Raw genomic sequence first — 27,188 nt, 5'->3', positions numbered from 1 at the left:
GCAACCCATTCCAGTGCCTCACCACCCTAACAGGAAAGAATTTCCTCCTTATATCCAATCTAAACTTCCCCTGTTTAAGTTTCAACCCGTTACCCCTTCTACCGCTACAATCCCTAATGAAGAGTCCCTCCCCAGCATCCTTGTAACCCCCTTCAAATACTGGAAGGCTGCTCTGAGGTCTCCATGCAGCCTTCTTTTCTCCAGGCTGAACAGCCCCAACTTTCTCAGCCTATCAAAGCTCCTCCAGCTCCAACCCCTGCCACGGGCAGGGACACCTTCCACTCGAGCAGCTTGCTCCAAGCCCCTGTGTCCAACCTGGCCTTGAACACTGCCAGGGATGGGGCAGCCACAGCTTCTCTGGGCACCCTGTGCCAGTGCCTCAGCACCCTCACAGGCAAGAACTTGTGCCTAAGATCTAACCTCAATCTCCCCTATTTCACTTTGAACCCATTTCCCTCTTCTCCTTCCAGCTTGCTTTAGCAATAGCAGACCTTGCCCTGCAGATGGCTTCTTGGAAAGGCTGCGTACAAACACTGGTGGAAAAGTGAGTAAATCTTTGTATCAAACTCTTAAATTGATCCTTGAGTAAATGGGGAGGGGGTGGAGCTGCATAGTCCAAAAAGGCCCCCAGTAGCAAAGAGCCCATGATACAGAAAGTTTCTCTTTCATAGTATCCCAGACTGGTTTGGGTTGGGAGGGATCTTAAAGCTCATCCAGCTCCAACCCTTGCCATGGGCATGGACACCTTCCCCTAGAGCAGATTGCTCCAAGCCCCTGTGTCCAACCTAGCTTTGAGCACTTGTTTGTCACCTGCCCTCACAGCCCGTCCTCCCTCCCCATTGCTCCAGGTACAGCAATGATGTCACATCACTCCCCTTCCTGCTGGAGATCCTCACGGTGCTGCCGGAGGAGGTGCACAGCCGGTCCCTGCGCATCGGAGCCAACCGCCGCACCGAGATCATAGAGGATCTGGCCTATTACTCCAGCACGGTCGTCTCTCTGCTGGTAAGGAGACCAGAGAGTGACCAGGCAGTGGTCAGCTGCTGGGGAGCTTCATCCAGCTTCTTGGAACCAGATCATCAAGTCCAGCTGTTCCCCAGCACTGCCAAGGCCACCACTAACCCATAGCACTGAGGGCCTCGTCTACATGGCTTTTGTAGATGAGGCTCCATCATTCTTCTCCCCCTCCACATCACTGGTCCAGGCTATTCCAGGTTGGATGTATGAAACAAGATGGTTTTATATATTTCAGTTCCAAGAAGAACAAAATCAGAGTCAGGTTCTTGTTGTCAGCACTGGTTTGATAACAGAGCTAGTTCTGGGAACTCAGCTGTCTCATCCTCTCAACCAGACTGTCCTTGGGCACTGCGTTGATTTCATTGGTGGTACCAAGTATGGAGGCTTCTCTTCCAGCATTCTGTGCTGTAAGTTCAGGAAGAGCTCTTTAGTTTCCTAGATTTTAGGTCCAGTCATTGGCTAAGCTGGGATTCCTGTGCAGGCTGCACTAGTTTTGTGTTGTTTGAGGGCTAAGCCAGAAATTACTTCAGCCCATTATGGGTGTGTGTATGTAGCTCTCTAGGTCATCATCTTGAGATCTCCACATCTTCACAGTATGTTAGAGATTGGAAGAGACCTCAAAAGATCATCTAGTCCAATCCCCCTGCCGGAGCAGGAACACCTAGATAATGTTACACAGGAATGTGTCCAGGCGGGTTTTGAATGTCTCCAGGGAAGGAGACTCCACAACCTCCCTGGGCAGCCTGTTCCAGTGTTCCGTCACCCTCACTGAGAAGAAGTTTCTTCTCAAGTTTAAGTGGAACCTCTTGTGTTCCAGTTTGTACCCATTACCCCTTGTCCTATCATTGTTTGCCACTGAGTAGAGCCTGGCTCCATCCTCGTGACACTCCCCCTTTATATATTTATAGACACTAATAAGGTCACCCCTCAGTCTCCTCTTCTCTAAACTATAGAGACCCAGCTCCCTCAGTCTTTCCTCATAAGGGAGATGTTCCACTCCCTTAATCATCTTCGTTGCCCTGCTCTGGACTCTCTCCAGCAGGTCCCTGTCCTTCTTGAACTGAGGGGCCCAGAACTGGACACAATACTCCAGATGCGGTCTCACCAGGGCAGAGTAGAGGGGAAGGAGGACCTCTCTCGACCTACTAACCACCCCCCTTCTAATACACCCCAGGATGCCATTGGCCTTCTTAGCCACAAGGGCACCGTGTTGGCTCATGGTCATCCTGTCATCCACTAGGACCCCCAGGTCCCTCTCCCCTACACTGCTCTCTAACAGGTCGTTTCCCAACCTGTACTGGAACCTGGGGTTGTTCCTGCCCAGATGCAGGACTCTACACTTTCCCTTGTTATATTTCATCAAGTTACTCCCTGCCCAACTCTCCAGCCTGTCCAGGTCTCGCTGGATGGCAGCACAGCCTTCTGGCGTGTCAGCCACTCCTCCCAGCTTAGCGTCATCAGCAAACTTGCTGATAGTACACTCAATTCCCTCATCTAAATCATTGATGAATATATTAAATAATACTGGTCCCAGTACTGACCCTTGAGGCACTCCACTGGTTATAGGCCTCCAACTAGACTCCGCCCCGAAGACATCTTGTGTCTTGATATATCACAGAATCCCAGACTGGTTTGTGTTAGAAGGGACCTTAAAGCTCCTCCAGCTCCAACCCCTGCCACAGGCAGGGACACCTTCCACTAGAGCAGCTTGCTCCAAGCCCCTGTGTCCAGCCTGGCCTTGAACACTGCCAGGGATGGGGCAGCCACAGCTTCTCTGGGCACCCTGTGCCAGCGCCTCAGCACCCTCACAGGGAAGAGCTTCTGCCTAAGAGCTCATCTCAGTCTCCCCTCTGGCAGGTTAAAGCCATTCCCCTTGTCCTATCCCTACAGGCCCTTGTCCAAAGCCCCTCTCCAGGTTTCTTGTAGCTCCTTGGCCTTGTTGAACTTCAAGTATCTTAGAAGCAAGGCATTCAGATACTAAAACCCTGGGTTTTCTCTGTCTTCTCACTTTCAGACCTGAGAACATGCCCAGTTTCTGACCATGCCGTGGTAAACTGAGGTTATACATTTGCTGCAGGTCACGCTTGGTGTTTGGCAAACAGGACACTGTAGCTGAATCTCCTGGTGGTTCTCCAAAGGTTTCTCCATTCAGGGACTATTCCTGCTCTCAAAGAACAAGACTATTGTGGACCCCAAAAGAAAGCAAGTTTGGGGAGCAGAGAATAAGCGTTGAGATAAATCTCTTTGTGGACTGAAAAGAAATGCTCCTTGCCAGCTCCTGCCTTGCCAGGGAAGCTTCTCGTGTTCTTTGGCGTTGTTTGAGCTCCATAAAAGAGCATCCAACCCCATAAAAGAGCAGCCAACCCTGTCTCAGGCTTCAGATGGAGCATGTGCCATAGTCCCTAGAGCTTCCCATCAATGTCTACTCTTTCATGCTGCTTATCTAAAGAAAGAAAGATGACATCCCCTCAGCAGCATGTCACAAGCCTGTGATTCCACTGAGCTACTTGTGAATGACACCAGGCTCCAGATGGACTCAGGGTTTGGGGTGTTCCATTGCAGCACCTCATCAGCAGCCGTTCCTCTGCTCTGCAGCCCGATCTTCCTGTGCTTGGCTGCCCTGCACTCATGGGTCTGTGGTCACCCGTTTTTCTTCCAGCCACATTCCCATCCTCCTGGTCAGTGTTCCCTGAGTTGTAGCTGATGTAGATAGAAGGAACTGTGCTCTTGAGGATTACAGAATCCCAGCCTTGTTTGTGTTGGATGGGAGCTTAAAGCTCCTCCAGTTCCAAACCCTGCCACGGGCAGGGACACCTTCCACTAGAGCAGCTTGCTCCAAGCCCCTGTGTCCAACCTGGCCTTGAACACTGCCAGGGATGGGGCAGCCACAGCTTCTCTGGGCACCCTGTGCCAGCGCCTCAGCACCCTCACAGGGAAGAGCTTCTGCCTAAGAGCTCATCTCAGTCTCCCCTCTGGCAGGTTAAAGCCATTCCCCTTGGCCTGTCCCTACAGGCCCTTGTCCCAAGCCCCTCTCCAGCTTTCCTGCAGCCCCTTTAGGCACTGGAGCTGCTCTAAGGTCTCCCCTTCAGGAGCCTTCTCTTCTCCAGGCTGACCCAGCCCAGCTCTCTCAGCCTGGCTCCAGAGCAGAGCTGCTCCAGCCCTCGCAGCATCTCCATGGCCTCCTGTGGCCGTGCTTTCAGTGAAGACATTTTTCCCCATATCCAGTCTCCACTTCCCTTGGCACAACTTGGGGCCATTTCCTCTCATCCTCCACATGCAGTCACACAGTTGAGCTGTTCCCTCTGCTCCACAGCAGCTCAGACCTTCTTGAGAAGACTCTTCCGCCTGTATTTTCCCCAGCAGAGCTCCATGCCATGACCAGCACAGCCACTGGGGGAGCCCCGTGTCACCTTTTCCTTAGGCTTGAGTTTGCACGAATCCTTTCTCACTCTTGAAACCCTTTTCACCTTCCTGCAGTCCCTGCACCATCCCTCCTGCAGTCCTGCCATCTCTCCCAGCAATTTCCAGCCCTTCCCTAGGACATGTGGGAGAAGCCTGGCTGTCACATCAATGAGACAGGCAGTGTCACCTTGCACTGGCTGCTCCCAGCCTCACCAGCACGATGTGAGGGTCACCAAGGGACATAGTGCTGTCATAAGAGTTTCTGTTCAGATTTCCTCTGCTTCTACCAGGAGCTTTTATAGTAAATCCCAAAATTAATTCTTCTCCATAGGATTTAAATGCTAAATTCTCTTTCTTGAGTGACAAAAAGGGGATCTACGAAAGGATACTGTGATGAAGTGCAACATTCTACCTTCAGGCTTGAAGTGTCAAGTGAGGAGGATCTCCTGGTCAGGATTGCTTGGCCAATCCGGGCTCTCTTCTGGGAGAAAGGGAGTCTGGGATCCTTCTCCAGGTCCTTCCTGTCCACCTCTTCTTCCTTTCCCTCAGCCTGGCAAGGGAAGGATGGTTCACAGGTCATCAAGGTGGCCTTTGGGGTGAATCTGACCCTCATGACCCATCTTCTCTTTGGCAATGGTTGTTTTGTGATGAGAAACGTAAAGTGAGATGGGATTGAGTTTAGGGGCTTATCATGTAGGAAACTCATTTGTGTCCATGCTCCACTGGTCTGAGACAGGATCCTGTAGGAAACTGGGAATGAGTGAAAACACTCAAAGTGCTTTTCTTGCTTCCACATGGGTCTAAAAGTGCTGCTTGATAGAACACTCGTAGAATCCCAAAGTGGTTTGGGTTGGAAGGGACCTTAAAACTCCTCCAGTTCCAACCCCTGCCACGGGCAGGGACACCTTCCACTAGAGCAGCTTGCTCCAAGCCCCTGTGTCCAACCTGCCCTTGAACACTGCCAGGGATGGGGCAGCCAAGTCCTCCTCAGGGCTGCTCCATCCATCCTCTTCCCAGCGTGTGTTTGTGCTTGGGATTGCCCCAACTCATGCTGTGTGTGCTCTTGGAGGGGTCTGTCCTGACTGTCCCAGGCTCCCTTTGTCTTGCCAGATTCATGGAGGAGTTCTTCATGCTAACTGTGGACACTCCAGGATGGCTTTCCAAGAACTAGATGTTATTTTGCTTGTGGGGTTACCTGTTGGGTTCCTAACTGGTTCCTCCTTGTCCTGCTGTAGATGACATGTGTGGAGAAAGCAGGCAATGACGAGAAGATGCTCATCAAGATCTTCCGGTGCCTGGGGAGCTGGTTCAACCTGGGCGTCCTGGACAGCACCTTCATGGCAAACAGCAAGTTGCTGTCACTCCTGTTCGAGGTGCTGGTGAGTATTCCTCTTGGCAATGAGGGTTTGATGGGCTTTGAGGACCAGGAGGTGGGGAAGGTGGGTTTCATCCCTCCTCTCTCGAGTAGCAATCCACTGCTTGCTTTTTTACCTCCATCAGCTCCACAAGGCAGGTTGTCCTGCTCTGCTAGCAGGCAGGGAAGAGCAAGCTCCCAAGGGAGAAATGAAAAGTACCCTTAGTAGTTTCCTCTGCCTGTGTACTTGGTCCTTAGTGCAGGAATTTGATGTGGAGACAAAGCTGATGGACCAAAAGTATTCTGCGAGCTTTTGCAGAACATCGCAGAACATCATGTGTGTTTGGCTGTTTGTGTGGAAGGAAGAGGCTCTGCAGCTCCTTTGGTTTTACTCTTTCCTGCCCTTCTTCTGGATTGATCCAGGGAATATGAGCCCAGAGCTGAGAACCATTCCCTGTTCTTGGAAAGACTGTGACATCTCTCCTGAGCAGATGCCCTGACTTGGTTGAACTCAACCACCCAGCTCAGCAGCCCACCCCTATGAGATCATTCCATGCTCCCCTGGGAATCTTGGCTTTTCCTGTGGAGCTGGAAGGACACAAGCAGCTGGGGACAGCAGAGGTCACTGCTGCCTGTAGTGTGTTGGGCCGAGGCAGAGCTGCTGTAGAGAGGGAGGTGTTGGGCTGCAGGAACCTTCCTGCTGTGCTGCCATCAGTGAGCCTTCCACCTCCATGAACTGCACTCAGCAGCAGAGAGTACAAGATCACAGAATCCCAGCCTTGTTTGTGTTGGAAGAGAGCTTAAAGCTCCTCCAGTTCCAACCCCTGCCACAGGCAGGAACACCTTCCACTCGAGCAGCTTGCTCCAAGCCCCTGTGTCCAACCTGGCCTTGAACACTGCCAGGGATGGGGCAGCCACAGCTTCTCTGGGCACCCTGTGCCAGCGCCTCAGCACCCTCACAGGGAAGAGCTTCTGCCTAAGAGCTCATCTCAGTCTCCCCTCTGGCAGGTTAAAGCCATTCCCCTTGGCCTGTCTCTACAGGCCCTTGTCCAAAGCCCCTCTCCAGCTTTCCTGCAGCCCCTTTAGGCACTGGAGCTGCTCTAAGGTCTCCCCTTCACCCCTTCAGGAGCCTTCTCTTCTCCAGGCTGACCCAGCCCAGCTCTCTCAGCCTGGCTCCAGAGCAGAGCTGCTCCAGCCTTCGCAGCATCTCCATGGCCTCCTCTGCACTCACTCCAGCAGCTCCATGTCCCTCTTTTGCTGTTGCTCCAGAGCTGGATTCAGTTGCCTCCCTCTGGATCCCATCCCTTCCCTCCTGCATGACCCCACCACACAGCTCAGTGTCATCAGCAGACTCACTGAGGGTGCTCGATCCTGCTGTCTGTGTCATCAACAAAGATGTTGAATGGGATCAGTCCCAACACAACCCCTGAGGAACAGCACTTGTGTTTTCTTTCCTTCTGAGCTTCCATGGATTTCAGATGGGGTTTTCCCCTCCCTCAAGGAAGACTCAGTGGGATGGGGTCAGTTTGGACCTCAAGCGTCCAGGCTGGTGAAGCAGCACAGGCTTTGCAGGGCTGGTGGGAGTGAGTTGTGGGGAGTTTTGAACCTCTACAATGGATCTTGGGCACAAGAAGAACAAACCCCTGTGTCTCCATCACCATGTCACTCCAGAACACGATCATTGGGCTCTTCTCCTTCCTTCCTTGCAGCAACAAGACAAGACATCATCAAACCTCCACGAAGCCGCTTCGGACTGCGTGTGCTCAGCCCTCTATGCCATCGAGAACGTGGAGACCAACCTGCCCCTGGCCCTGCAGCTCTTCCAGGGGGTCCTCACCCTGGAGAGTGCCTATCACATGGCTGTAGCACGGGAGGACCTGGACAAGTGAGTGAGCTTCCAACCTGGGAAGGGAGGAGAAGCACCAGCATTAACTGTGCTGGCACCTGCATGAAGTTGGTGTTGGTTTCCGTGCAGCACTCTGAAGTCTGCAATGCAAATAAGTGTCTGTGGAGCAAAGACAAGTGTGCAGATGACTTCCTTGGCCTTGGTGCACCGGTTTATGCTCCAGGCATGAGGCTGGGCTCAGGTTTGGACTGTCAGCAGCTCTGGGTGTGGTGTTGGTGTTCCCTGGGGCTGGTTAAGTGCAAGGAAGCGTCCTGAGCTGCAGCTGATGCTTTACCAGCCTTAAAATAGAGTTTAGATGCAACCTGTTGTTCCAGATACCCACACCCAGGTCAGCTGTTCCCACTGGATGTGCCACTGGGTCAAGAGCTCCTCATTCTTGTCTCAAGAGAAACAGAAGCCATCATACTTTGATGGAGCACATTGACCTGCGTGCTCTACGCATGTTGGCAGCCACAAAACCTTACTGCTCTGATGGGCCCCCCCCGACCTTCAGCCCCAGTTGATTCCAGGCCAGTTTGTGCCACAGCTTCTCTGGGCACCCTGTGCCAGCACCTCAGCACCCTCACAGGGAAGAGCTTCTGCCTAAGAGCTCATCTCAGTCTCCCCTTTGGCAGGTTAAAGCCATTCCCCTTTGCCTTCATTACCATGTTCAAGCAGAGTAGGCTCATAGATCATCTCAAACTCCAGCACTGAACTGTTTCTATCAGAAGAGCAGTTCTGCTGCCACCCAGTGCTTGGGCTTCGGGACATTCTGGGTGTACTTTTAAAGCAGGTTTGTACCTTTGCCTTCTGAAACTTGGCACCTTCTTGGGGCTGCCTTTGACCCAAGCTGCTCACGTGTCCCCCTGCCCCATGCTGTGGATTTAGAGAAGTCTTCTCAGCTGCAATGGGTGATGTGAGAATTTCATAACATTTGCTGACTGGAACTGGGTGTTTTCACCTAACTGAGCAAAGCCAAGTTCCCCTTTTTTGTTTCCCAGCTGCTCACTGAAAGCTGAAGCAGAACTTGGTGTTTCTTGGCCTGAGCTGAAGCTCAGGAGCGTGTTACCTGCGCAGCCTCAACCTCTCCGTGCTGGGCTGCGTGATCCCACGTCCATCCCTCTGACTTGCTGCTTTTCCTCCCCAGGGTGCTCAACTACTGCCGTGTGTTCACCGAGCTCTGCGAGACCTTCCTGGATAAGATAGTGTGCACCCCAGGCCAAGGGCTGGGAGACCTGAGGACGCTGGAGCTGCTGCTCATCTGTGCGGGACACCCGCAGTACGAGGTGAGTCAGGGTTCCTGTCCTCACCAGCTCTCACTGCTCCAGAGTTGACTCAGCAGGAAGGAAACCTTCCTCTTCTATGGCCACATTCTTGGGAGGATTCAGTTCCTGTGAGCTGCTGGCTTTGGAGCACCAGCTCTGGGTTTTGAGGCAGGAATCCAGCTCTGCTTCCCTTTCCCAGCCTCTGGATTTGTGGGGCTGTGAGTACAGCACCAAAACCCTCCCTAGTGTTCTCTGCACGTGTGCAAGTGAAGTTCTGTGGGGGTTGCAGTGTGGCTCAGGGAAACTTTGCCCTCTGAGGAAGTGAAAAGACGTTGTGCATCAGAGCTTCCCAAATACCCTGCCTTAAGTACAGAGCTTTATGTGTAAGATGAGCTCCTTAAAACCCCAATTTATTCTTCCAAAGCTTTGCTAAATCCTAGTAGCTGATCCCTGGGTGATTTCATGGGATGGTTTGTGTTGGAAGGGAGCTTAAAGCTCCTCCAGTTCCAACCCTCTGCCACAGGCAGGGACACCTTCCACTAGAGCAGCTTGCTCCAAGCCCCTGTGTGCAACCTGGCCTTGAACACTGCCAGGGATGGGGCAGCCACAGCTTCTCTGGGCACCCTGTGCCAGCGCCTCAGCACCCTCACAGGGAAGAGCTTCTGCCTAAGAGCTCATCTCAGTCTCCCCTCTGGCAGGTTAAAGCCATTCCCCTTGGCCTGTCCCTACAGGCCCTTGTCCAAAGCCCCTCTCCAGCTTTCCTGCAGCCCCTTTAGGCACTGTAAGACTTCAGCAGATGGAGGTTCCTTTGTGGAGGGGCTCAATCCAATGTGGGGAGCAGAGGGGTGCCAACTGGGATTTTTGGGATGCTCGTCCTTCCTTCTGTACTTAAGGGGGGGATGCAGCCCCTCAAGTGATGGATGGGAGGTGGGTCTAGACTGAGCTAATGCCCTGTCCAGAGCAGGCTTTGGAGCAACATCCCATTCCAGCCTGAGCTGCTCTCTTGGAGATGTTTGCTTCTGTATGGTGTTGCCATCTCCCTCATGTTGTTAGCCCAACCCCGTGGTGGCCATCAGGCCATCAGATGCAAGGCTGTGGTTGGTGGGGATCAGCTGTAGGTGGTGAAATCCTTCCGCCAGTGTGGCTCTGGTGGGGAGAGCAAAATGCTCTGTAGCTCATTGGGTCAGGCTAAGTGTTAAACACCTCCTGATGGATGAGCAGAGACAGCAGAAGGGCACAAATCCTGCCAGGATCAGGCAGATTAAAACCTCCTCCCGGCAGGTTTAATGATGTGAAAGGAGGTGATGGCAGGAAGAGATGTTTCTTGTGCTCCAGTGTTAGGTTTGCAGAAGAGCTTCACTGCTCACAGGCTTTCAAGTGCACTCAGCCTGTTTCAGGTCCCTTTTGGAGCTGCTCCTCGTGGTGAAGCACTGATTGGACTTGGTGGTACCCCAGATGCAGAGAGGTTTAGGGAGCATCAGCAGAGCAAAGGGGAGAGAGAATTGTGTTGGTAACAAGTTTTCTCCCCAAATAGGTGGTAGAAATTTCCTTTAACTTCTGGTACAGACTTGGGGAGCACCTCTACAAGACGGATGATGCCATCATCCACAGCATCTTCAAAGCCTACATCCAGCGCCTTCTCCATGCCCTGGCCAGACACTGCCAGCTTGACTCAGACCACGTAAGGCTGCCTTGGTTTTCCTTCCCTCTAGAAGCAGCTGGGATGGTGGGATGTGCCCATCCTCACTGCTGACCTTCCATAGCTGTAGGGCTCAGGAGTTACCGCAGAGAGGGACAATTGGGAGTGATGAGAACTGTTGTGTTAAAGCTCTTCTCATGAAGTCTTGTCCTAACAGAGCTACCTGGTGTCTGGTTCCTGCAGGATGACCCTCTCCTGCTTTTCCCTAGGTTGTTCCCACTTTGGGACTTGCTTCATTCCCTGCTCAGGGGTGTTTTGGTCAGGATAAAGCTTGCATAAGTCACAGCTCTTCCTCCTTGTGGGGTGCTTTATCCTCCTTGAAGCTCCTCATCCCCTTGATTCCCATCGCTTCATCTATGTTTTGGAGCAGGAATACACAGTGTGTGTGCATGGATCTCCTTCAAATACCCTTCAGTAGCTTAATCCAGGGAGAAGAGGGCAGGAATGATGGATCTTCTGTGATCATCTTCTGTGATTGAGTGAGAACCTGGATTCCTCTGAGCTTCACACCCTGTTATTCATCCCTTTAGGAAGGTGTCCCAGAGGAGACAGATGACTTTGGGGAGTTCCGGATGCGGGTGTCGGACCTGGTCAAAGACCTCATCTTCTTGGTGGGCTCAGTGGAGTGCTTTGCTCAGGTGGGTTTGCAGGAGCATCATGAAGCACTGATGGCCTTTGGGATGAGGAGGAGGTCACACACATCTCATGCACAAGGAAGTGAAGTAGGTGGAGGAGACAGTTCCAGGAGGAGCAGGAGGTCTCACACCACATGGGAAAGCTCCTGTGGTCCCAGCATTCCAGGGTTGTGTGTGCATTGTGCAGGTCCACGCCTGGAGCCTGGTGTTTCAGGTGTTTGGGAGGAGGTGAGGAGCACGTGGTGCTCTCACAGGGTGGGATTCACAACCACATATCCCTGAGATGTGTTTGTAGCTTCTTCTGTGACCAGTCGTCTCCCTTGCAGCTCTATGCCACGCTGAAGGATGGGAACCCCCCCTGGGAGGTGACGGAAGCTGTCCTCTTCATCATGGCCTCCATAGCCAAGAGCGTTGACCAGTGAGTGATGACCACACTGCTCGTGTCTGTAGGGGCTGTGGGGTCAGGACCTGCCTCCAAGTGAGTTTTGTGGGGACACCACTAATACGGAATCATAGCATGGCTCTTTCTTGGAGGTTTCAGCTTCCTGGCCAGGAATATGGGTCCAGCATGGAGCTGGGACTGTGTGAAGCAGTTGGGCCTTCTTGGGTCTCTTCTGCATGCACTGGGGACTTGAATAATGGAATCATGGAATGGTTTTGGTTGGAAGGGAACTTAAAGATCATTGAGTCCAACCTCCAGGGACACCTTCCACTAGAGCAGCTTGCTCCAAGCCCCTGTGTCCAACCTGGCCTTGAACACTGCCAGGGATGGGGCAGCCACAGCTTCTCTGGGCACCCTGTGCCAGCGCCTCAGCACCCTCACAGGGAAGAGCTTCTGCCTAAGAGCTCATCTCAGTCTCCCCTCTGGCAGGTTAAAGCCATTCCCCTTGGCCTGTCCCTACAGGCCCTTGTCCAAAGCCCCTCTGCAGCTTTCCTGCAGCCCATTTAGGCACTGGAGCTGCTCTAAGGTCTCCCAGGAGGCTTGTACCCAACCCACATCAACAACACCCACCCCACCACAGTGTTTACCCAGCTGGTTCCAAGCAACCCAGCAGTCAGACCATGTTCATTACAACACCTTCCCCATGGAACTGATCCATGGAGCCCACCTTGGCTGCCTCTTCCCCTGCCCAGGGAGAACAACCCGACGCTGGTGGAGGTGCTGGAGGGAGTGGTTCGCCTCCCTGAGACAGTGCACACGGCCGTGCGCTACACCAGCATCGAGCTGGTGGGCGAGATGAGCGAGGTGGTGGACAGAAACCCTCAGTTCCTGGGTGAGTCTCCTCCTGCCACCCCACCGCGCTGCCCCATGGCCAGGCAGGGGCTCCAGGACCCTCCTCACCTCCCTCCCTCCGCAGATCCCGTGCTGGGGTACCTGATGAAGGGGCTGTGTGACAGGAGGTTGGCTTCAGCGGCGGCCAAGGCCATCCACAACATCTGCTCCGTGTGCCGGGACCACATGGCTCAGCACTTCAATGGGCTGCTGGAGATCGCCCGGTCCCTCGACTCCTTCACGCTCTCCCCAGAGGCTGCTGTGGGGCTCCTCAAGGGTGAGCACATCAAGCTGGGGGTATTTTGTGGGTCAAGCCTGTTTTCACATGGGTTTTCTTCGATGAGAGTGGCTCAGCTTGTCCTGAGGCACCCCATGTGTCCCCTTTAGTCTTCTCTTCGGTTAGGAGGTAGAAAAGACACTTCATGGGTTTATTATCTATCTCCATCCCTGCTCTGAACTTGAAATGTAAGAGGAAAACACTTTGAAATCATAGAATCCTGGCATGGTTTGTGTTGGAAGAGATCTTAAAGCTCATCCACTTCCAACCCCTGCCACGGGCAGGGACACCTTCCACTAGAGCAGCTTGCTCCAAGCCCCTGTGTCCAACCTGGCCTTGAACACTGCCAGGGATGGGGCAGCCACAGCTTCTCTGGGCACCCTGTGCCAGCGCCTCAGCACCCTCACAGGGAAGAGCTCCTGCCTAAGAGCTCATCTCAGTCTCCCCTCTGGCAGGTTAAAGCCATTTCCTCTTGTCCTGTCAAGGATCATTCGAATTCTCCCACATTCCAGCTTCCCTTCCTTCTTCTCGCCCTACAGAGGTATTTTGGTGTCTGGTTCCATCCAAGAACAGGCTGCACAGAAGCATGTTTCAGTCTCAGGAAGATTTTCCCTAGAGCTGTTTGAGAACCTCCCTCATGCTGTGTTTCCCCAGCCACATTCCCACATTGCATTCCTGCTCCTTGAGCCTGTCTTGTCTTGCCTTGCAGGGACAGCCTTGGTCCTGGCCAGGCTCCCCTTGGAGAAGATAGCAGAATGCCTCAGTGAACTCTGTGCCGTGCAAGTGATGGCGCTCAAGAAGGTATATCCTGGTTGGAGCTACCTTGACCTGCTCCTTGTCCATCACTGGTTTGGGTGGGATGGATGGAGACCATCAAGTTGCTGTGGTTCCATCTTTGCCTGGTGGCTTGATCTGCTGCAGCAGTTGTGTGTCCTCAAAGTCAGAGGTGTATGAGGAGACCAGAACTGAGACCAAACTTGTCCCTAAGTCTCTTCTGGATGAGAACTATGCAGCTGGAAGAGCATGGGATGGGTTAAATGAGAAGAAAACGGTCCCTAGATGTCAGTTTAGGTGCTAGAAGCCAAAAAGCCTTCCTGAAGCCACCTCGAATGCAGTTGGCAGCTCTTACTTACCCTGCATCTCCAGGATGGACATGGGAATTTGACCCCCCTGTTGCACACATAGTCCCAGAAGGTCACATTCCGCCTGTTGCCAAAACATGGTGGCCCTTAGTGACACTTCCATGCAGATCCACGATAACACAGTAGAAATCTCAGATAATGGCAAGGAAGAGGGAGGGAAGCCTCAAGAAAAGGGATGTGTCCATCCTGTGTCTTTTCAGGGTGACCTGGAGCTGCACAAGAGGGGTTCTGCAGAGCTCCTGCCCGCTCCTAGCAGCTCCCAGGCTTCTCTTCCACCTTGGTTCTTCTCCATGCTCCTTCAGAGACCCCTTTGAATAGGTTCTGAATGGAGAGGAGGCGAAAAGAAGCTGCTCTGAGCTTTCAGAATAACCTCATGCATGTGGCTGAGGCTAGGACCTGCCTGGATAAGGGCTGAGGAGCTGTCTGCTCTGCTCGGGTCCAGAGGAGATGTGAAGGTGCTGCTGGTGGGCTCTGGTGCCAGGCAGTGTTTATTCAGTCTTCATTTGGAATGGGGCTGCCCAAAGTCCCCAGATCCCATCATTTTCCCTTGTTTTCCAGCTGCTCTCTCAGGAGCCAAGCAATGGCCTCTCCTCAGACCCTACTGTGCCCCTGGATCGACTCGCTGTCATATTTAGGTAAGGAACAAGGGGCTGGGACATGAGTTGTGAGTCCAACCTGACCGTCCCAGGACTTAAACCCAGTTAGTGGTGGCTCATTTCCTTCTAGACCCAAAAAGAACGGGGTTCTTCTTCTTATGGCCTTCTTTACCAGGTTGAAGGTTTTCCAGACCCTCTAAGGCAGTTTTTGGTCCTTTTCCAGCAGCCTTGGTGGGTGCTTGGGGCTCCAAACCCATCTTCTGGCCACCAAACCCACGCGTTTGATAAAGATAACATGGAATCTTCACTCCTTTCCACAGACACACTAACCCCATTGTAGAAAATGGACAGATCCATCCGTGCCAAAAAGTCATTCAGGAAGTAAGTGCTGCTGGGGATGGATTTGGGGAAGGAATTTCCGCAGGGGGATGGATGGAAGTCTCCAACATCACCTCTGTATTGGGGAGAGGAGCTGCTGGTGGAGCCCCTTCCCTCCTGGAAGCAGGGATTTGGGTCTTCAAACCCCACCTGGCCCTGGGAGTGTCCCAGGTTCTTTAACGTCCCTTCTCTTGTGAGGTTTGGAGCACTGGAGGTGTTAACCTACTCTTGAGGTTCTTACTCCTCCATAAAGCTGATTTATGTGTCCCAGAACAGAGGTGCCCCTTGGTTTGGGACACGAGTGGCATCTACGTGAGGGTACAGGGATGAGGGTGACGTGATGGGGATACCCCATGTACCAGGTTGAGCTTTAACCCCTCTCCCATGTCTCCACCCCCAGATCTGGCCCGTGCTGTCGGAGACCCTGAACAAGCACAGTGCCGATAACCGCATCGTGGAGCGGTGCTGCCGCTGCCTGCGCTTTGCCGTGCGCTGCGTGGGCAAAGGCTCTGCTGCCCTGCTGCAGCCCCTCGTCACCCAGGTATGGACACCACCTCCTCAGCACCTTCTTCTCCCCCCCAACACCCCTGGCTTGGGGGTTGCATCCAGAAACCTCTTAGAACAACAGAATCCCAGACTGGGTTGTGTTGGAAGGGACCTTAAAGCTCCTCCAATTCCAACCCCCTGCCACGGGCAGGGACACCTTCCACTCGAGCAGCTTGCTCCAAGCCCCTGTGTCCAACCTGGCCTTGAACACTGCCAGGGATGGGGCAGCCACAGCTTCTCTGGGCACCCTGTGCCAGCGCCTCAGCACCCTCACAGGGAAGAGCTTCTGCCTTATCTCCAGCCTGAACTCCCCCTGTTTCAGTTTGAACCCATCACCCCTTGTCCTATCACTCCAGTCCCTGATGAAGAGTCCCTCCCCAGCATCCTCGTAGCCCTGGAAGCTGCTCTGAGGTCTCCACGCAGCTTCTCTTCTCCAGGCTGAACAGCCCCAGTGTTCTCAGCCTGTCTCCATACAGGAGCTGCTCCAGCCCCTGATCATCCTAATGGCCTCCTCTGGACTTGCTCCAACAGCTCCATGTCGTTCTGATGCTGAGGACACCAGCACTGCACACAGTGCTGCAAGTGGGGTCTCACCAGAGCAGAGGGGCAGGATCCCCTCCGTCAACCTGCTGCTCATACTCCTTTTGATGCAGCCCAGCACAAAGGGGACTCTGAGCTCAAGTACTGGCCACATCTCAAGTGTGTCCAGGTCCCTCTAGATCCCATCTCTTCCCTCCAGCACGTTGACCACAGCACACAGCTTGGTGTCATCACAAACTCACTGAGGCTGCTCGATCCCATTGTCCATGTCACGACAAAGATGTTGAACAGGATTAGGCCAACACGAACCCCCTAGGGACATCAGTTGTTACCAGTCTCCAGTTGGTCGTGTGGGCAGCTGGTCACACAGTGGTGCATGGCCAGGCTGTGGTAGATGCTGGTGGTCTTGGGAAGCTCCTACATAAATCCTTGAGGAGCAGAGAGAGCCCTTTAGCTGCAGGAAAGAGCTGAGCTCTGCCTGGAGCTCTGTAGGCTGGAGCCCTGTAGGTGTAGCTGTGATTTGAAAGGTATGTGTGAAACTCCACATGGTGAGGCTCCTTGAAGAGGTGACTCTTCAGTCCAACATTGGGTGTCCTCTTTGTGCTTCCATGGGGCTAAGGAAGGGTGAAAAGCAAGGAGAAGCTGTGTTGGCTTTGGGAGCTGCAGAATGGAGGTGCTCTGAAGGACCAGATTGAGACCAGAGCAAGTACTTCAGACCATCCCATGGGGCTGGGGGAAGGTCTTTCAAGCTGGGATGTTGTCTTGGTGCTCAACAAGAGCTGGATTTTCTTAAGGGAGATGGTGGGAACATCATGGAGATCCTGTTCGAGATGCTGGGAGGTCACCAGACGGCTTCATCCTCCCATGGTTCACCATGGAGTGTCTCCTGTGTCTCCCCACAGATGGTGAATGTCTACAGGGCCCACCAGCACTCCTGTTTCCTCTACCTGGGCAGCATCTTGGTGGATGAGTACGGCATGGAGGAAGGCTGCAGGCAGGGGCTGCTCGACATGCTGCAGGTGGGTTCCCACCTCAACCACCCAGTGGACAGAGTGGAGAAGATCTTTAAGACCATTGAGTCCAACCATTAACCCAGCCCACCACTAAACCATGTCCCCAAGTGCCACATCTACTCGTCTCTTAAACCCCTCCAGGGATGATGACCCCACCACTGCCATGGGCAGCCTCTTTCAATGCTGGACAGCCCTTTGGGTGAAGGAATTCCTAATATCCAATGTAAATGGTGGCTGTTGGGAGAACCCAGGGCCTGATCCACTCTGTTGTGGTCCATGCTGGACATCTCCCTGTCAGAGAGATCAGAGCAGTTTGTTGTGTAATCCCAACTAATGGATTCCCCACAACCCTTGTCCTAGGCTCTGTGCATCCCTACCTTCCAACTCCTAGAGCAACCCAACGGCCTTCAGAACCACCCCGACACCGTGGATGACCTCTTTCGACTAGCAGCCAGGTAACCACGTTCTGCTGCACCGGGACACCCCAACTTTGGTCCTCAAGCACCCATGGGGGCAATCATAGAGTGGGAGAAGGTCCTGCCTTCTCCTGGGGATGGGCAGGGTGGTGGTGACTGTGTGTGCTCTTCCTGGCTAGGTTTATCCAGCGCAGCCCTGTCACCTTGCTACGGAGCCAAGTGATGATCCCCATCCTGCAATGGGCCATTGCTGCCACCACCTTGGATCACCGGGATGCCAACTGCAGCGTTATGAAGTTCCTACGGGATCTCATCCACACCGGGGTGGCCAATGATGTGAGTTGTGTTCCTCAGTGAGGAAGGTCTTCCTCCATGGAGCTGGAATGCCATCCTCATCATCCTTTGCCATTGTCCCCAATGAGTGTTGTCCCACTGCTGTAGCCAAGCCATCAAGCAAGGAGCACCATGTCCCCATCCCCAGGCTCTTCTCACCCCCTTTCTCCTTCCTCCCGCAGCATGAGGAAGACTTTGAAGTGCGAAAGGAGCTCATCAACCAGGTGATGAACCAACTGGGCCAGCAGCTTGTCAACCAGCTCCTGCACACGTGCTGCTTCTGCCTCCCACCCTATACCCTGCCTGACGTCGCCGAGGTGCTCTGGGAGATCATGCAGATCGACCGGCCGGTGAGGGGACAGCATGGGGAGGTGGTGACGGGCATGGATGGATCCCAAAACTTCCCCAAACCAGGATGCAGGAGCTGGCTGTGGCTCCATAGCCTCAGTTATGTCCTGCTTCCTGCAGACCTTCTGTCGCTGGCTGGAGAACTCACTGAAGGGTCTACCAAAGGAAACGACGGGAGGAGCCATCCAGGTTACACACAAACAGCTCACGGACTTCCACAAGCAGGTCACGAGGTGAGAGTCATGGGATGGGCTGGATTGGAAGGGACTTTAAAACATCCAGTTCCAACCCTCTGACGCAGGCAGGGACACCTTCCACTAGAGCAGGTTGCTCCAAGCCCCGTTCCACCTGGCCTTGAACACTCCCAAAGCCTTGCTTTGAGGGGCACAATGTTGCCCTTTCCATCACTGAGCAGGTTTATCTGGTCTTCTGAGCCCTTCAGAGCTGGGTTCGTGTTATGTGTCCCCTCCAGTGATGGTCATGGGGGCTTTTGACCGCAAATCCAACATTTGCCATTGCCCACCATCCCAGTGCCAAACTGCCATGCTCCTGGTCACTATCGTGTACCCTCAAGATGTCCCATGCCGGGTGCAGGACACCATTCCCACTTCCCAAACATCCCCTTAACATCACCCCATGATGTCTCCCTGATGTCCTGCCCGTTGTCTTGCAGCGGTGAGGAATGTAGACAAGTGTGTTGGGCTCTGAGGGACTTCACCCGCCTGTTCCGATAGCTCCGGCATGGCGCCTGTCTCCCAGGTAAGAGCCACCAGTGAGACCACAAGTGGGTGCTGGTCACATCCATGGTGCTGTGCCAACCCAGAAGAGGCAGATGGGAAGAGGGACTTGCCTTTCTCTTCCCAACATGCCTAGGAATGTCTTTGAATTCAAAGACAGGAAACAAAGAAAACCCCAAGAACGTGTCCCACCATCAGCAAAGTTCATCGTGGCCACGGGGCTCTTCCACTGCCTGTAGCTGGCGGGAGGACAGCGCGAGTATCCCGGCGGATTCACTTCCTGAAGGTCGGCTCCCGAAACGAGAAACCAAACAATAGGGAGGGGAGAAGAAAACCCAACCAACCAACCACTCAACCACAGTTCAACCCAACCCAGTCAACCGCTCAACCAATGAACCAGCCCAACTCAACCAACCAATCAACTCAACCCAGCCAACTCAACCACCAAGTCAACCAGTCAACTCAACAAACCCAACCGACTCAACCACACAACCAACAGAGCAACCAACTGAACTCGACGACCAGCTCAACTCAACAACCAGCTCAACCAACCCCTCACCACCAAAACACCAACCAGAGGGAAACGGATTCGCTCGGTAGAAGAGCATGAAGAGGAAGAACTTTGTGCTATGGAGACACACCAAAAAAAAATTGGAAAAGCAGCAAAAAATGACCAAGAAAAGCAAGAATTGAGCATTATTTGAGACAAGGTCAGGGTTTAAAGTAGGTTTAGTGGAAGGCCACGGCTCGGTCCTCCCTGCGCTGCCGCGTCCTGCCTGGTGGTGACCTCCTGGAGAAGACGCAGGCAGGCCAGACTCTTGAAATATATATTCTATTTTGGGTTTTTTTTTTCTTGTTTTGGGGTTTTCTTTGGTTTGATTTGGGGTTCTCTGGGTTTCATGGCGGGGTGGAGCTGCGCGTGGGGCCGGGGCTGGGGCGCATGCTGGGCCCTCCAGGGGTGTTGTAGCCATCTCGAGAACAATAAAAACCACAAAAAACCTGGAACAAAGAGAACTGAAAACCCCAAATCCCGCCCTGGGTCTTCTCTCCAAGCTCATGGGAGCTTCCTCATTGAGGAGCTTGAGCTGGTGGCCACAACTCCAGCTTGAGGGGGTTCCAGGTCCAGCGTGGCCTCATCCCACCTCCACGCTGCACCAAGGAGGTGGTGGCACCCAAGGGATCGGGATGGGTGGCCCCAGCTCCATCGCCCTGGATGGTGCCAGGATGGAGGGTCACCACCCCAAAGGCCTTCATGGTGGTGCTTCCCACCTCCCTGTGTCCCTCCACATCACTGGGGCAGCACCCAGGTACCAGCGGCGGGGCCAGACGCTGGTTGTGCCACCACTGGTGGTGGTGGTGGTGGTGGCAGCCGCTGCTGGCTCTGCCAAAGCTTGTGAAGCTCCTTGAACTGTTCCACCATCTTGTCCTTGAGGTCCGGATGGGAGATGTGGAGCGGGATGCTGTCGGCCGACCAGGATAACTCCCCCGAGAACATCTCCAGCAGCAGCCGCGCCGCCACTGGCACCACCTTGGGAATCACCACCACGGTCAGCACGGTGCGACCCCGGGACCCCCCCCGTGTCCTCCCGGCCCCTCACCTGCACCGTGATCAGCTTCTTCTCCTTGGGCTTCTGGTCCGGCCACTCCTCCCCAAAGCACAGGAAGATCTCAAAGGGAGGGGGGGTGGTGGTTTGGCCCTTCTGGAAGAGGATGAGGCCTGCAGGGATTGGGCACCGTGGTGAGGGGCAGGATGGGACATCCCATCGGTGCGTCCCACCAGCATCTCTGGTGGTGTGCTCCTATCCCAGCCTTGTCCCACCATGTCCCTTTGTGCCGCCTGGTGTTCCCCATTCCAGCCTTGTCCCACCGCATCGCTGTGTGACATGTAGTGGCCCCCAAGCCAACCTGGACCCACCGCATCCCCATGTGCTGCCTGGTGTCCTCCCTCCGAACCTGGTCCCAACACCATCCACACCGGTGTCCTCCATTACAACCTGGTCCCACCATGGCCCCATGTGTTGCCTGATGTCCCCCATCCCAACCCGATCCCACCACGCCTCTGTGTGCCACATGGTGCCCCACCATATTCCCACATGCTGCCTGGTGTCTCCCCATCCCACTGTGGTCCCACCACATCCCTATGTGCCATCTCATGTCCCCCATCCCATACTGGTGTCACCACATCCCTACGTGCTGCCTGGTGTTCCCCATCCCAACCCTATCCCACCACCATCCTCACTGTTGTCCCCCATCTCAACCTTGTCCCACCCCATCCTTATATGCCGTGTGGTGTCCCACCACATCCCCATATCCTGCCTGGTGTCCTCCCATCCCAGTCTGGTCCCACTACATCCTATGGGCCATCTGGTGTCCCACTATACCAACGTGGTCTCACCAAATCCCTGTCTGCCACTTGGTGTCCCCTATTCCAACCTGGTCCCACCATATTCCCATGTTCTGCCTGGTGTGCTCTCATCCCAGTCTGGTCCTACCACATCCCTATGGGCCACCTGGTGTCCCCCATTCCAAGCTGGTCCCACCATGGCCCTATCTCCCCATCACAACCTCATCCCACCACATCCCCATGTGCCACCTCGTGTCCCCCCATCTCCCCCAACATCCTCACGTAGCCCCATTCTCCTCCCACCATTGAGGAACCCCTCGAGGCTGAAGAGCTTGGTCTTCTTCTCCCTCTCGATGGGGTTGGGGCCGGCGCGGTGCGTGGCGCAGGGCCCCGTCCAGAACACCTTGCACTGGCACAGGCGCGTGGCAAAGAGATCCTGGCCCTGCAGCTCCAGGATGAGGCCGCGGTCCAGCGCGTCCAGGAGCTGGTGCGTGTAGAAGCGCTGCTTCTCATTGGGGATGGCGTCGGTGGCCGGGAACCGGACCTGCTCCAGCGCCGGCGGCCCAAAGAGCTCCTCCTGCGCGGCGCTGGGCTCCAGGCTGCCGTGGAACAGGCGGCACCCCTGCGCGTTGCTGACGGTGAGCACGCAGACCTGGCGCCCGCGGTACTGGAACTGCAGCTCCAGGTCTGTCACTGCCGGGGCCACGCAGAGGTGAGGGGTGGGGAGCAAGCCATGGGCACACGCAGCCATGGACTCCGGCTCCAGGCACCCCATGGCAACCTGCCACCCATAGACACCCCACAACAATGGCCATCTCCATCCAACTACGCCATACACGTGGCCACCCCGTGGCTACCACCTCCAGACAAGCCATGGCAACCTTCCACCTATGGCCACCTCCTTCAGCTGCCCCATGGCCACCCACCACCCATGGTCACCTCCACGCAACCACCCCACACCTATGGCCACCTACAACCAGCCACCCTATGGCTATCCCACACTTATAGCCACCTCCATCTATCCACTCCATGGCCACCCCATAGCCACCCCATGCACATGGCCACCTCCATCCAACTACCCCACACCCACAACCATCCACCTCCAAGCACTTCCATGGCCACCTCCAACCAGCCGCCCTATAGCCAGTCCCACCCGTGGCCGACCCATGGTCACCCCATGCCCGTGGCCACCCCCCAGTGCCCCTGTCCTCACGTGGCAGCATGTGGGGGCTGATGAGCAGGTTGGGGATGGGGTCCTCCAGGGGTGGCTCCAGTGGGCAGGCAGGTGGTGGCCCCAGGGGGGGCAGCTTGGGGGTCCCGTAAGCATCCCCCAACTCCACCAGGGTCCCATGCGTGCTCCCCAGCTCCGCAGCCAGGGGGGGTGGCAAGAAGGGTCCCATGGAGCAGCCATTGCTGAAAGGGGGCAGGAGGTCCCCCCCATGATGGGTGTCTAGGGCACAGAGCAGGGGTCAGAGGGTGACCATGGTCCCCTTGATGCTCCCCATGTCCCTCCATTGCCCCCACTCACCATTGATGCTCAGAGCTGTCATCTGCAGCTGCAGGGGGACAACGGGTGGTTATGGGGATTTGGGGTGCAGGGACATCCCCAACGGGTCCCCACTTTGGGGTCCCCCCACCCTGACCCCCCATCACCAGGTACCTGGTTGACATCTTCCTCCTCCTCAGCGTAGTCGTCCTCGGGCCCCCCATCTGCAAGGGGAGATGGATGGGGGGGGGGGCTTAGGGTGCAGGAGGGTTATAGGGTGCTGGGGCATTTTGGGGTGCAGGGGGAGCTGTGGGGTGTTAAGGACTTGTGGAGTGTTGAGGCTCCACAGGGTGCTGGGGGCTTGTAGGGTGCTGGGACCTCATGGGGTGCCAGGGACTTGCGGTTTGCTGGAGCTTCATAGGGTTATGCTGCCTCCCTGGGGTGCAGGGGCTTTGAGGGGTCCTGGGTCCCTATGGGGTGCTAGGGCACCGCAGGATGTGGTGTCCTTGTGGGGTGCTGAAGCTTTTTGGGGTGCTGAAGCCTCTTGGGGTGTAGGGGATTCATGGGGTGTCAGGTCACTATGGGGCACCTGAAGCATCCTGGGGTGCTGGGGTACTGTAGGGTGCTGGGTCTTTATGGGATGTGGGGGACTCATGGGGTGCTGGATCTTTATGGGGTGTGAGGAACTCATGGGGTGCTGCATCCTTATGGGGTGCTGGAGCTTCAGAGGGTGCTGCCTCCTTGTGTGGTGCTGCCCCCCCCCCCCCCCCCCGGGATGCCCCAAAACCCCCAGTTCCCCCTGTCCCCCGTTACCGGTGCCACGGGGGGGCCGGTCACAGAGCTCATAGACTTTGTAGGGCCGCAGCGGCACCGCTTTGGTGCCATCGAAGAGGAGGCGGAAGTCACGGCTCTTGTTGAGTGCGCAGCGCAGGTTTGCCTTCCACTTGGCGGGGTCTGGCTCGTCCTGCCCCTCCCGGAACCGCCCTGTCTCCTGTGCCCACGCCTGCGGAGCCCCACGGTCACCCCATAGCGCCTGCACCCACATGCCGGGTCCCCACGGTCACCCCATAGCGCCTGCACCCACATGCCGGGTCCCCACGGTCACCCCATAGCACCTGCACCCCCGGCCCGAGTTCCCTTCTCATCCCATCACCCCCATCTCCCACCTCTTCCTCATCACCCCCTCGCTGTCATCCCACATCCCCCTGGTCATCCCATCACCCCCGTTCTGTGTCCCTCTTGCCACCCCATCAACTCCATCTTGTGTCCCCCACGTCCCCCTTGTCACCCCATCTTCCCTGTCACCCAATCCTGGGTTCCCACTATCACCCCTATTCCCTGTTTCCCATGTCACCCCATCATCTCCTCATCTACCATGTCCTCCTTATCACCCCATTCTCCATGTCACCCCATCATTCCTAGCCTATGTCATCATGTCACCTCCGTCTTGTACCCCACGTCCCAATTGTCCCTCCACTACCCCCAGCCCACGTCCCCCATGTCCCTCTTGTCACCCCTATCCCCCATCCCCACTGTCACCCTATGTCCCCTTCTCACCCCATCGCCTCCCTCACGTACCCGCCCATGTCCCCATCCCGTGTCCCCGCTGTCACCCCCGTGCCCCCGCCGCTCACCTTGAAGATGCTGTGCTGGTCGGGGGGCTCCGGGGGGCCGCGGGTCGCGTGTCTCCAGGGGATGGCGAAGCGGCGGCGCCCGGGGTCGAGCCAGCGCAGGCCGGGGAAGCGCCGGCTGCTGACCTGCGCCTCCAGCCAGGGCCGCAGCCGCACGCGGCGCGGAGGGGCGCTCATCCCGTGGGGTAACGGGGGCTGAGGGACAGGGGTAACATGGGCTGAGGGACATGGGATAATGTGGGATAAGGGACATGGGATAATGTGGGATAAGGGACATGGGATAACACAGGCTAAGGGACATGGGATAACACGAGCTAAGGGACATGGGATAACATGGGCTGAGGGACACAGGTTAACATGAGCTAAGGGACATGGGATAATGTGGGATAAGGGACATGGGATAACACAGGCTAAGGGACATGGGATAACACGAGCTAAGGGACATGGGATAACATGGGCTGAGGGACACAGGTTAACACGAGCTAAGGGACATGGGATAACATGGGCTGAGGGACACAGGTTAACACGAGCTAAGGGACATGGGATAATGTGGGATAAGGGACATGGGATAACATGGGCTGAGGGACACAGGTTAACATGAGCTAAGGGACATGGGATAATGTGGGATAAGGGACATGGGATAACATGGGCTGAGGGGGACAGGTTAACACAGGCTAAGGGACATGGGATAATGTGGGATAAGGGACATGGGATAACATGGGCTGAGGGACACGGGATAATGTGGAATAAGGGACATGGGATAACATGGGCTGAGGGGGACAGGTTAACACAGGCTAAGGGACATGGGATAACATGGGCTGAGGGGGACAGGTTAACACAGGCTAAGGGACATGGGATAATGTGGGATAAGGGACATGGGATAACATGGGCTGAGGGACATGGGATAACACGAGCTAAGGGACATGGGATAACATGGGCTGAGGGACATGGGATAACACAGGCTAAGGGACACAGGTTAACACGAGCTAAGGGACATGGGATAACATGGGCTGAGGGACACAGGATAATGTGGGATAAGGGACACAGGTTAACATGAGCTAAGGGACATAGGATAATGTGGGATAATGGACATGGGATAACATGGGCTGAGGGACATGGGTTAACATGAGCTAAGGGACATGGGATAACATGGGCTGAGGGACACAGGTTAACATGAGCTAAGGGACATGGGATAACATGGGCTGAGGGACACAGGACATGGGCTAACTGATACAGGATAACAGGCTAAGGGACACAGGACATGGGATAACACAGGCTAAGGGACACAGGACATGGGATAACACGGGCTAAGGGACACAGGGCAGGGGATAACATGGACTAAGGGACACAGGATAACACGAGCTAAGGGACACAGGACACAGGATAACATGGGCTAATGGATACAGGATAACAGGCTAAGGGGCACAGGACATGGGATAACACAGGCTAAGGGACACAGGACACAGGATAACATGGGCTAAGGGACACAGGACATGGGATAACACGGGCTAACGGATACAGGATAACAGGCTAAGGGACACAGGACACAGCTGTGGGACATGGGTGAGGGTCTGAGACCTGGATAACTTGTGACAGGTGCAAATGAGGGGCTGAGGCTCTGCCAGGTCATGACATGTGTGTGTGTGTGCAATGTGTGTGTGCACGAGCGGCTGAGCCCACGTGGCTCATGACACGTGTGAGGGGCTGAAGCCTGGCTGGGTTGTGAGGTATGTGTGCAGGGGTACGAGGTGCTGAGGCCCATCTGCCCTGTGACACGTGTGTGAGGGCTGAGGCCTGGGCAGCTCATGGCATGGGTGGGGGCACGCGCGTGAGCCAGCACCCGAAAGCAGAACCTGCAGCTGCTGCAGAGAAACGAAACTGATGGGGGACAAGGGGGTGTGGGGCTACATGGGCATGGGACATGAGGACACGGGCATGGAATATGGGATGTGCGTATGGGGAAATGAACGTGGGACATGGTAATGGGGACATGGACATGAGATATGGGACATGGGGATATGGGGACATGAGGATATGGGAATATGGGACTGGGACACAGGGCATGGACACAGACACTCGGTCACACGCGGGCACACACATGATCACAAACGGTCACACAGATGGTCACAGACACACGGATACACACGGTTACACGGTCACACATGGACACACAGTTACACGGTCACACATGGACACACACGGTTACACGGACACACGGTCACACACATGATCACAGACGGTCACACATGGACACACACAGACACAAACGGTCACACACGGTCACACACATGATCACAGACGGTCACACATGGACACACACAGACACAAACGGTCACACACGGTCACACACATGATCACAGACGGTCACACACGGACACACACACGGACACAAACGGTCACACACGGTCACACACATGATCACAGACGGTCACACACGGACACACATGGACACACGGTCACACACACACACGGTCACACACGGTCCCACCCGTCGGAACCGGCTCCGGGACTCACCGCGCTCCTGCCCGCGCTCGCTGCCGCTGCTCGGCGCTTCCGGGTGGGCGCGGCGCGGGGGCGAGGGCGGGGCCTCTCCCTCTGCTCTCATTGGCTGCTCTCGCTGTCACGCACCCGTGGGCGTGCCTGTACCCCTTAGCCCCGCCCATCAGCGGGGCTGTTGCCTGGCAACCTGATGGGCGTGGCTTGGGGGGTGGGTTATGATGCTCTTCCAAGTGGTAGGCGTGGTTTAATGCGCATAATGGGCGTGGCCTCGCCGTGTGGGCGTGGCTTATCCAGTGGCGCGCCCCCCCCTCATGGCTCATGGCGCGCCACGCCGCCGTCGGCGTCAGCCCGATGCTGCTGGGGACCACGGCG

General features: G+C 55.4%; 2 protein-coding genes across 4 annotated transcripts in view; one reads left to right on the top strand and one right to left on the bottom strand.

Annotated features, from left to right (window-relative positions):
• TNPO3 (transportin 3) overlaps positions 1–19,248 on the top strand; it is a 28,110-nt gene extending 8,862 nt beyond the window's left edge. Inside the window, exons 3-23 of one of the 3 annotated variants that reach the window (XM_061467893.1) lie at positions 471–544; positions 849–1,005; positions 5,655–5,798; positions 7,483–7,658; positions 8,806–8,944; positions 10,458–10,604; positions 11,153–11,260; positions 11,584–11,675; positions 12,392–12,531; positions 12,616–12,807; positions 13,517–13,608; positions 14,508–14,584; positions 14,866–14,926; positions 15,324–15,464; positions 16,912–17,028; positions 17,383–17,477; positions 17,618–17,774; positions 17,954–18,121; positions 18,240–18,352; positions 18,793–18,878; positions 19,017–19,248. In XM_061467893.1, coding sequence (XP_061323877.1) covers positions 471–544; positions 849–1,005; positions 5,655–5,798; positions 7,483–7,658; positions 8,806–8,944; positions 10,458–10,604; positions 11,153–11,260; positions 11,584–11,675; positions 12,392–12,531; positions 12,616–12,807; positions 13,517–13,608; positions 14,508–14,584; positions 14,866–14,926; positions 15,324–15,464; positions 16,912–17,028; positions 17,383–17,477; positions 17,618–17,774; positions 17,954–18,121; positions 18,240–18,352; positions 18,793–18,853 — 2,451 coding nt within the window. In that variant the 3' untranslated portion in view covers positions 18,854–18,878; positions 19,017–19,248. Of the gene's footprint in view, positions 1–470; positions 545–848; positions 1,006–5,654; positions 5,799–7,482; positions 7,659–8,805; positions 8,945–10,457; positions 10,605–11,152; positions 11,261–11,583; positions 11,676–12,391; positions 12,532–12,615; positions 12,808–13,516; positions 13,609–14,507; positions 14,585–14,865; positions 14,927–15,323; positions 15,465–16,911; positions 17,029–17,382; positions 17,478–17,617; positions 17,775–17,953; positions 18,122–18,239; positions 18,353–18,792; positions 18,879–18,992 lie in introns of all 3 variants that reach the window. The other 2 variants (XM_061467892.1, XM_061467894.1) reach the window with 2 other exon arrangements.
• Positions 19,249–19,538: 290 nt separating this feature from the next.
• On the bottom strand, positions 19,539–24,524 carry IRF5 (interferon regulatory factor 5). Its single transcript, XM_061467891.1, has 8 exons — positions 24,321–24,524; positions 23,500–23,689; positions 22,861–22,910; positions 22,729–22,756; positions 22,414–22,650; positions 21,504–21,893; positions 20,455–20,573; positions 19,539–20,384 (listed from the first exon to the last, which is right to left on the bottom strand). The coding sequence occupies exons 1-8, from the start codon at positions 24,492–24,494 to the stop codon at positions 20,145–20,147; spliced, it is 1,428 nt and encodes a 475-aa protein (XP_061323875.1). The 5' UTR covers positions 24,495–24,524; the 3' UTR covers positions 19,539–20,144.
• Positions 24,525–27,188: the final 2,664 nt, after the last annotated feature.

The sequence above is a fragment of the Pezoporus flaviventris genome, unplaced genomic scaffold, assembly GCF_033815535.1.
Source record: "Pezoporus flaviventris isolate CSIRO_AGI_PZ_B2104156 unplaced genomic scaffold, CSIRO_AGI_Pfla_v1 ptg000046l, whole genome shotgun sequence".
NCBI classification, from domain to species: domain Eukaryota; kingdom Metazoa; phylum Chordata; class Aves; order Psittaciformes; family Psittacidae; genus Pezoporus; species Pezoporus flaviventris.
Note: the sequence above shows the minus strand (reverse complement) of the source record. Positions and strands in the feature narration are given on the sequence as shown.